Source organism: Macrobrachium nipponense, chromosome 43, assembly GCF_015104395.2.
Source record: "Macrobrachium nipponense isolate FS-2020 chromosome 43, ASM1510439v2, whole genome shotgun sequence".
NCBI classification, from domain to species: Eukaryota; Metazoa; Arthropoda; class Malacostraca; order Decapoda; family Palaemonidae; genus Macrobrachium; species Macrobrachium nipponense.
In genome coordinates, this window is record NC_061104.1 from 39,734,385 (window position 1) to 39,745,072 (window position 10,688).

Here is a 10,688-nt window from a genome sequence, read left to right on the forward strand (position 1 = left end):
TACAAATTTTAAAAAGCAAATACAATTTCATACGTTCTTATACTAATGTCCCTGGATGTTATCAGCTTTGTCACTTTTCACAACAGTTTATTCACTAACACAATGGGTGCCTTATGTGAAAGATGTGTCAGCTGATTTTCAAATTGTTTCTTTATTTTTTCAAGAATAGTGAACTGGTAACTTTTTTTCAGGACCAGGAGTCATCCTCTCCAACATAAAATGGCTGACCTGCCAAAGCCGGGTGTTTAAAGGCCAAGTCCACCAGTGGGTTTGTAACTGCTCAGTTAAGCTTCCCAAGAAGTGAAAACTTTGCTGAATAACATAAACGTCAATTAGCCGGAGGTCTTTTTCTTCTTAAGTGATGAGAAATAACTTGCAAACATCAATTAGCCTGAGGTCTTATTCTTTTCAAGTGATGAGAAATTACTTAACAGAACTAAAAAGTTATCAATGAGCCAGCTGCTGTCAAATCAAGCAGATGAGTCAATGTTTGGGAGAGCGAAATATATCAGGGTGTTTGGTGACAGAGAATAGGAGTTGAAGAAGTATTTTGTCATTCCTTTAGCAGACCAGCAAAAAAATGGTGATATTCTTGTACCCTTCATAATGGTTATATCACAACAGGGGCCATAATTCACAGAGATTAACAGAAGGGATCTGAGAATTTAGTGAGGAGTATGTGCAACTCCCTATTAATATTTGAGCAGCACTTGGGTGATACTCTTGCATCTCCAGACACTCACAACACTTATGTTTCTGGTTCTCCATGCTGGAGTGAAGATGGAATATTTCGGCAATTTCTGTACCAACACATCTTCATATATTAGGTGTCATGTCTTACAAAGATTTTATCTCAAACATGTTCATTTAAAGATGGTGAATTTCTCATACTGGTAATGTTCTCACATTATTTCACATGTACTGCACTATATACAATATTTTATGCAAGGTTTTGTTGAAAAATTATATCAAGAAAAATGACAAGTTTTTTCATCACTTTGTAGTATTTTTCATAGCTAACAAACCTGAGGTCTTAACAATAGGATAAATCTTCTAGCGCTAGCTGGAAACCGGTAAAAACAATCACAGATTGTAAAAACAAGGAATCTGTGGCATCTACCTTGCAGTTGAAATAATGGTTAGAAGAGAGTGGAAGAAAGATAATATGAATGGGGTACAGTAAAAGTTAACTCTGTACAGAAACTCATCACTGAAAATGACAATTTGTCGAAAATTGCATTTTTCCTAACTATACAAACCTGAGGTCCTTTAACAATAGGAAGGTAACTAGCGGCAGCTGGGACGGTCGTAAGCTTCGAACAAGGGGAGAACGGTAGTTAACTGCTTGTCCGATCGTGCGCGCGCCCGCGCGCCCGAGAGGTGAAGAATCACTTTTGCTTTAGGCCCATGCAAAAAGTTGCAGAGTGAGGGGGTGGCATGAGGTGGGACTATATGTAAAGGACCTCAGGTTTGTATAGTTAGGAAAAATGCAATTTTCGACAAATTGTCATTTGTTCCGATACGTAATACAAAACCCTCGGTCCTTTAACAATAGGAAGACTCACTTCTTGGTGGGAGGAATCTGAGTCTTTTTGGTGAACAGACTGGTGTTCGTCCAACCTTGGAGTGCCTCCCTGGTCGTAAGAGCAAGGGAGGGATCCAAACCTCTGTCCGATTGATCGGGGTGTGCAGCAGGATCAATGGTCAGACCTCTGGGCCAAGTACTAAGAGAGAGGCAGCGTATCTCTTCGTACCAGCAAGCAAGAACTTGTTCCTGTTTGCAAGAGACAATCATAAAATGATGGGTTTGTCTCAATTTGGCATCCACTTCCTCCATCCTTGTTGGAGGGAAAGTGGTTGGATATTTACTCCTATCCCTACTGAAAGGGATAGGATGGTGCTCTATTGAGTAGCTCACCTGCATCTCGTCCTTACCCAGCAGGGTGACGACCGTGTCCCTATAACCCAGAGGTAGAGGGAAAGAAAAAGATGGAAGGGAAGAGGAGCCAGTCACACTCTCATTCCTCATCCATTCTTACGCCGGTCACACCAGGACTCGATGCTGTTCAGCCTGCGAGGGTCTGGGTTAACTACACAACATGTTGAGCAACCACCACGGTTCCCAAGGAAAAAAATCCAAGGAACTGTGGGCAATATCCCGAAGGTAGAAGGAGGTGCATGCGGTCCGGTTGGACCAGGCGCCTGCCTTCATTACCTGCGCCACGGAGAAGTTCTTGCGGAACGCGAGAGAATGATGAAGAGGCGTCCACACTCATCCGGGGTGTCGAGTTTCTTCAGACAGCTCCGTCGCGCCTTCACAGGACAAAGCAGCATAGCCTTCTATCGGAGGCAGTGAAGTCCATTAGGGAGGGTATTGTGAAGGACTCGAACCAATCGTCAGTTACCGAAGGGTTCTGAGTCTTCGCTACGAAGATCGGTACGAAAATCGAGCGTCACAAATCCCCATCCCTTTGTGCTTGACTTCTCAAGAGAAGTCATGCAGTTACCTAAGACAAAAAGAAGGGGATAGTCATATGACCTATCCCTCTTCTCGACTTTGGTTATGTACAGTACTCATACTGACAAGCTATTAAGACGAAGTAATGATTGCTCTGGAACAACCGAACTAAGTCCACAGCATAGTTCGTAACTGACTCGGGCGCTCTGACAGCTGCCGACTGACTGGTTCGGAATCAGTAGAGGCAAGTTGTCCAAGCATCCGGGTAAGTCACGTGACCTTCGCCCTTTAAAGAGTTATGCTGAGAGACCAAACAAATCAAATATTTGTTAGTCACCGATGCCGGACGGCGCGGCGATGATTCTCTTAATGCATAAGCTCAAAAGGCGAAAGTCAATTGCCTTCAAAAGACCGAGGTCCCTGATGGCAAGAAAATCTCATAGACGTTGAATCTCAGCTTAAGGAGAAACAACACTATGTGACGAAGACGAAGGTAGGCAATGAATGCAACCTACGTCTTCCAGCTGAATCGAGAGAAGGAATCTCAAGATTCTAAACCTGTGCTTACAAATGACTGAAAACGCTAACCGCCATTTCATTGCTGTCCGGTGTGCAATGAAAGCGGGGCGTTCTTCAGTAATGAAACACAGGGGAGTGCCGCCTGAAGAACTGCTTCTCATGGGCTGAACGTTTGGAAGTAGAGCTGGCAGGTGTGGGAGTAGGCGATGTCTTTCAATACATCTGCTAATCCGGGGTGAACAATGAACAATTGCACACCTCCGAATACAAGATATTTTGAGGACAAACTCAGATTCCGCAAAAATCATTCGCATTATCGATATACGATGCAGCAAGAGACTATTACAGAATTCTGTTACCGTGCGGTAAACAGAAAGATGAGAGTCGAATAGATATCTCTGTTTAAAATTCTCGCAATACCGAAGACGATGAATACTAGCGTCACAGCAGTAGATGGTCATTCATGTATGCGAGAATCCCCATTAATCAGAGACTTAAGTCCGTGATTGTTGGGCAGAGATATGGTTGGTATTCAATCAAAGCAGGTGAGAAAGACATAACCAACCGTCCATCTCAAAGCGGCAGCTGGTACTGAAATGCCTCGGGCAATTCAATACGCAGTAGCTGTCGCTGACTCGTTCATCCTGAGTTGCCAAGTAAATCCTTTCCACGAAGGAATGCGTTCGGCTAGAACCACCGAGCATAAAAAGATATGCTCGAGCAATTATATTTATGCGAAACGAATTTCGGTAAATATAAAAGCTTAAATGGTGTTGTTGTGACAACACCATAAGTATATAAAAATTGAAACTGGAAACTCCTGGGAGGTTGCAGGCAACCCGAGTTGCAGTTCAATTAGAATACTTTTCGTCTAAGTCGCAATCCGTAGAATAACCAGGATATGCGCCTACCCCTCTGACCATTCAACTGCTTAGCAGAATCATGTCGCGAGGTTAATATACGTAGTATATTTGTAGGATTCTGAACAACGATCTCCATCCTAAATTCTTTCCTTCAAGAAAACAAAATAAGGATTGGAGATCGACCACCTTCGGTCTCTATCAAAGAGAGTGAAGAAGTCTTCCTCGAAGGAAAGCTTCAATGGTGAACAGAATACTAAGACGATAGTTCAAGCCAAACTGGATATTCCCGTCCGTTTTCTTCTCTATTCCAGGTTGGTCGCCTACTGTGAGATAGTCTTCTTTCGCAGCAGCAGTCTTCTTCCTAATGCTAGAAATTCCGGAGGAATTCGAGCATAGGCGAGGTTCCCGATTATCGTGTAACATATCGGGGTATTCCCGTCTCGCTCACTTTGGACCGTGGTCTCGCCTAAGTGTTTGGAGATCGTAAGAAACTCTAACACTCTGAATGCGCTAGGAAATTCCGTAGAATTCTAAGCAGTCTGCGAAACCCCCACCGAATTCCCGTCAAACGATATCGGCTGGTGGTCCTCCATCGATTCCCGTAGAAATCGAGAATGGGGCAGGATCCCTCCTCAACGACCGGGGCTTACGTCAGGTAGGACCCGAAGGTCCCCCCGGTAGTGCAGTCCCCAACGTGGAATCCTACAGAGAAATCTCTGTAGGATCCCTCCCTTTCCCTCGTAGCCGTAAGGAGAGAGGGAATGGGGGAGGAATTGGATACTCGCTCGCCTTCCCAGTGGAACTAGCAGTTGGAGAAGAGTAGGAGCAGCCATCGCCGCCTCTCAGAGTCTGGGAAAACGTATCGTCAGGAGAAAACGTTTTCCCGAGGAGGTTACGAACTCTCACTGTAGGTAAGGGTCTGCCGCCACTGTGAACGTCGTCTGGGTGGGGCTGATCGACACCTGACAGGAGAGAGCCGATACCGTCCTCCGACTCATTCCAGTCCTCGTCGAGGTCGAAACCTCTCAGGAGGACCGAAGGAGTATTTAAATACGGTGTCCGAAGACACGTAGAAGAAACGCCGCTGTCGCAGTAGAGGAGGTGGAAGTAGCTTGATCGACCGGCCAGAACTGAGAGAGCCTTCTTGTCCGGAGACGAGAGACTCTGGTTCAAGACAGAATCGGCAAGCTCCGATCGCGGCAAACCCACCGTCGGTTTGGGTTCCCTCTCGGGCCCCAAAACGACTCGAGCAGAGACATGGGCTCTGCTGGTGGGAGCGGCGATCCTTCCCCCAGGTCGTTGTGCTGACGAATCAGTGCAATAACCTGGGCAAAGTTACTCTGAATCTCGGAAGTTACAGCGTCTTGAGGAGTAGGACCATCCAGTCCCTCCAACAAGAGCAGCTCCCAGGACCCTCCTCCTTCAGAAGGACCAGCAACAGATCCCTGACGGTTGCCTCCCCAATCACTGCGGCGTTACGTCCTGGTTGGTCTAAGACCATACCTGGCACGTGCGGCGTCGTGACGGGATCGTGAGCGGCGCATCTCTCACGATCACTCCTATATACCTCGCTCTTCCTGGCGTATGCCGAGGAAGTTGAAGGTATCGGAGAGACAGAACTGACGCTACCCCCTCCCCTCCCTGACGGTCGCCTCCAATCACTTGCGCGTACGTCCTGGTTGGTCCTAAGACCATACGTGGCACGTGCGGCGTCGTGAAGGGATCGTGAGCGGCGCACCTCTCACGATCACTCCTAGCTACCTCGCTCTTCCCGGTGTAGCCTGAGGAAGTTGAAGGTAGTGGGAGACGACGACCTGACGCTCCCCCCCCCCCGCTCGCTGGCAGGACCAGCGTACGTGGGGGGCTGCAGCCGATCACCAACCGTGGTGGGGATCGATCTGCAGGCCTGGCCGTGCCGCTCACCTGTGGCGAGCGGCTCGACTGAGCACGTCGACCCCGGTCCCGTGCGTCAGACGAGCTGCTGCTGGTCACCGTATCCACCCGGTCCCTGTGGGAGCGGCGGTCAGGTGACCTGCAGAGCTCACTTTCGCGGTGAGACCCGGGGTGGAGCGTCCTCGCGGCACGTCAAAACCGCTGGTACCAGCCGAGGCTGGTTACCGTCGGTCGAGGGGACCTGGGGGACCTCTTCCCAGCCTCAACCCAAGTGGCCGGTCAGAGACCGTCACGTTCCACCCAGAGGTACCGGCTGGTCGCTACGAGAGCGGCCGATGGCCTGGCGGAGGAGTCACCTGAGCGGCTCTCCGACAGTCTTCTACTCCGTTGCCTCGGGCATGACGCTGAGCGAACTCAGGCGTCTTAACTTTGGCTGCACAGTCACCCGAAGGAGACCGTACACTCGGAACTTCTCGCAGACGAGAAACCGAGCCGGTACCTGGCTTAGCAGCAGAGCTGCCAAGACCAGGCGAGGGTGTACCAGCGGTAGCCAGCACACCCTTGGTCCCCGTCTTCTTCTTCTTCTCAGAAGGGGAGACGGGCCCCGTTCCCTCCAAGGAACAAAGGAGGACCAGCAGAAGAACCCCCCCGTCACACCGGAGTGTGACGAGCCCTTCGAAGTTCCCGAAGGAGTCTTCTTAGGGGGAATATAACAAAAAACCCGGTTACCAGCTGGTCGCTGCGGAGAGCGGCCGCTGGCCTGGCGAGAGTCACCTGAGCGGTTCTCGCCAGCCTTCTGCTCCGTGCCGTGGTCTTGGCGCCGAGCGAACTCTGGCGCCGAAACTTTGGCTGCACGGTCTCCCGAGGGAGGAAAGCGATACTAAGTTCGGGATCTCCCGCGAACGAGAGACCGAGCCGGAACCTGGCGTAGCGGCATCGCCGCTAGCACCAGGCAAGGAAGTACCAGAGCTAATCGATACTCCTCTGGTCCCCGTCTATCTCTTCCTTACGGAAGGGGAGACGGGCGCTCCCAAAGGAGCAGGAGGACCAGCCAGAAGGACCCCCCGTCCCACCGAGGTGGGACGGGCCCTTAGAAGTTCCCGAAGGAGACTTCTGAGGGGGGGGGGGTGGGGGGGGAGGCAGCCTTCTCTCTTCTTCGGCTTATGGGCCTTAGAAGTCGAAGGGGAAGAGGCAGCACAGACGAAGATGACACCTTCCTCTTCTTCGTCAGCTCACGCAGGACAGTCGTCAGGTCCTCCATCCAGGCCAGAGTCGGGCCTATTGCCGAAGCAACACGGCCCGACTGCACTCCTGTCCGGAAGGACCTGGGACTGGGGAAGACACACCATGGGCAGGGACGCATCATTGGAGCAGGACGCAGCGGAACCCAGGAGCGGGACAGGAACAGCAACCAGCTCAGGAGCGGCAGGAACAGCGGCAGCGGTAAACACAGAAGGGACAGCCAAGCCAGTAGCGGGAACCACATCAGCGACAGGTACGGCAGGCCCACCCAGCCATCGCCTCGTAGAATCATCGGCAGCCAGCGGGAACCTGGTACTGGCGGCCGGTCCAGGGGCGAGCTGCTGGAACAGCGGAAGTCTGGGGCAGGCAACACGAAGAAAACACAGGCGGCGGCGGCATACCCCTCCTCGGTACGGCGGCGACCGGCCGTAGAAGCGGCAGACGGCGTCACCGACACAGCATGGGGAGTGTAGACCAGCGGGGGAAGCAGCATAAGCGGCCGTGAAGGTTGTAGTGGAGACCACTCCAAGGTCACCGCCCCAGACCTCGCTAGACGCTGCAGCAGATCGTGGTGCTGCAGGCACGCCCTGCAGCCGCAGTGGCCCATACCTGTCCAAGGTCGTCTCCCACGGATGTAGCACCTGCGGTAGCACAGACAGATTAGTAAGAGGGGTTCCCTCACGCACGGGGGGGGAGACATGCCCCCACCCCGAAACGGAAGGAAGACCCCAAAAAACAAAATACGAGGAAGCTGAGCGGGGGGCAGGAAAGAAGACGAAGAATCGGATACCAAGGGAGTCGCGGGAGAGCTTTCCGACGACTTCCTGGCAGACCTTCGCTTCCCCCACCCCCGCACAGCAGTGAAAAGTAATATGAAAATGAAACAGAATACTGCACTTGCGATTCACTTCATAGAACTTAAAGGGGGGAGGGAAAAGATCAATTCCCGGGTAAGAGCGGAAACTTGATCCATAATAATATGATGCTATCATCATATATATGAAAATGAACAATACTGCACTTGCTATTTTCACTTTCACAGCAATAAATCGTAAGGATTAATTCCCGGGTAAGAGCGGAAATTGATCCAAAATTAAATTTGAGGCAATTAATAAATGAAAAATGAAAAGAAAACTGCATTGCAAATCCACTTTCATTGCATTCTATTCATACAAAATAAGAGGCTCGTGCCGAACGCAATCAAGCTCTCGGCAACGAACGCACAGGGCAAAAATATAATGAAAAAGAGTACTTACATCTTTCAATTACACACTTTCGCCCAAAATACATGACTCGGCGCGAGTGCGCCCGCCCTCGGCACCAAGACATAATTCAAGGGTTCAATTCATGATTAAGTAATGAAAATGAAAACAGTGTACTTACAGTTTCATTTTCAAGTCAAACAAACCATTAGTAGAAAACATAATATAAACAAAGCATACGACGATGAAGCGGGCAGAGAGCGATGACGAACACGTCCTTCACACCCGCGGCCGAAAGCAAAAGTGATTCTTCACCTCTCGGGCGCGCGGGCGCGCGCACGATCGGACAAGCAGTTAACTACCGTTCTCCCCTTGTTCGAAGCTTACGACCGTCCCAGCTGCCGCTAGTTACCTTCCTATTGTTAAAAGGACCGAGGGTTTGGTATTACGTATCGGAACAAATCTAAGTTGCAAGGGATCCTAGGGTGGGGAGGGGTGGAGGTGCAGCAAGCCACAGATATATGGCGGGGAGTTTACAGAACAATGGGATCATGCCTTTCCAATGCTTAGTGTTAAGCCCCTTCCACATTAGGGGGAGAGACACGACGGAAACTCGGATTTGTCCGTAATTCTCTCGCTTTTAAACAGTGCTACCAGATCAAAGAGTCCAAGGCAGGCAGTAGGCACAGGCAGGTGAACATATGACTTGGACCACACTCGTGATTGCCATCCACTCAAAAATTGGCAAGAGTGTCTGACCGCCGTGCATTAGGTAGCCCCTCGTGTGACTTTACTTGGTAGGGTGGGGGTCCAGAGAGGGCGAAGCACCCCTGGCCAGGCCAGGACACAGCGCCCTAAGTGAGGTTAGGAAGGTAAGGTCTGGTTAGGTCAGGACATGGCATCCTAGGAAAGGTTAAGTTTGTTATGTCTGTGGAACTTCTTCCCATCGTTGTACATTCGTCCCCCTAAAGTGACTACAATAAAACACCCTGTACTGTATTAGAAAAGCCAAAAAAGATAACATATCTCTGGTAGAAACACCTTTTGAGTGTCGTTCCGTCAACTTCCCTCAATCTGGGCCATGAGAGCCTTAACGTGGAGTAAGAGAACCCTGTCAGGAAGGCAGATCATGTGAGGACTGCCCGCCTGCATTAGTGGCTACTGCCTCAGTAGACTAGTTCTCGTGGGGGTTTCCAATATAAAAACCTTGCAGATCTCTGCTTCCACCCCGAAGGAAGGACCCTAAACTGTCACGAGTGGCTACGAGAGCAAACCGGCATCTTTAAATCCCGGTTACTTGACAGCTCCCTAACCTATTTCCCAGAGATGTGGGTTACTATACTAGGTAGTATACTAGACACAGAACACATCAATAATCACTTGGGTTTACTACTCACAACGCGGCCCCACAATTAAGATCTAAGTGGATATTAAGGTCAAACGGACCTTCCTGGCTAACTCTACCAACTCGAGGGACAATCGCGTCGATATTCTGCCGTAAACTTACAATTCCTTGACGAGCATTTTGGCGTATTTCCTCCCGCTGTCACATTAATGTTTTTGACACTTGCCTCGGCGCCCGGATGAAGAAACAACTGAAGACGGCGAAGCGAAGCGCCCCCTCGCCCCCAAAAGGGTTCACAGACAGGAAAGTTAGGGGGTGCGTAAGGGGACGAAAATCACTCCGTTGGGCTTATAAGCTTTACGTTTTTTTAGATTTGCAAGTTGCCTTTAATATAAAGTTGAAATATGAAGGATAAACAAGTTCTTCCACAGGAAATCCCGGGATGAAAGGTGTTTATACGATGATTACTCCACTCATTTCATAATTCAACCCCGCGAGCAATTTTCGACCCTCTTCAGAATATCATTGCATTACTTTGACTAACTTTAATAGTCAATGATCGAGAAATGATACTTTGTGATGCCATTTTCCCCATATTCTCACGAACAATTAGATTAGATAAGAGCCTGGGTGGGCGTTAAAGGCGAGTTTCATTGGGACAACACATCTGGTCCGGCGGAATCTTTTGCGCCAAGATACGAAATACACGAATTCTCGTCCAGTTTTTAGGTCAAATTTCATACCAACGAGAGAGCCGGTTTTATTCAGCATCGTAGCATTATTATTATTAATCATGACGAGGCATAAATCTCGTTACCAAAGATCCGCAATTCGCGATTATTCGAAGAGAGCTATTTTGACTTTACAGTGACCTCTTCAAATGTCAAAGGGATATGAGGTGGGGAGCTGCTTACGACACACGCCGAGGTGATGAAAGCTTCATAAAGATAGCCAAATGTTATGCAACATTATTTACAATGTTTATCACGCAATTTATATGAGTCCAATGGGTTAGTCGACATGCACGACCACGGCGCACGAGAAAAAAAAAAAATGAGCTCCAGATCGTACTAGTGATTGGCGCTGGTATATAGTTTCGTTACGCAAATCGATTTGCATTTTGTTGCAATGAATAATCCGAATGTACAGATTGTATACCGGATGCT

At 49.3% G+C, this 10,688-nt stretch overlaps 1 protein-coding gene across 1 annotated transcript in view; it reads right to left on the bottom strand.

The window, feature by feature from the left end:
* LOC135213681 (phosphatidylinositol transfer protein alpha isoform-like) overlaps positions 1-9,964 on the bottom strand; it is a 60,889-nt gene extending 50,925 nt beyond the window's left edge. The window contains exon 1 of the mRNA XM_064247754.1: positions 9,685-9,964. Within this exon, the coding sequence (XP_064103824.1) occupies positions 9,685-9,701 (17 nt within the window). The 5' untranslated portion in view covers positions 9,702-9,964. The remainder of the gene's footprint in view (positions 1-9,684) is intronic.
* Between the last annotated feature and the right edge of the window lie 724 nt (positions 9,965-10,688).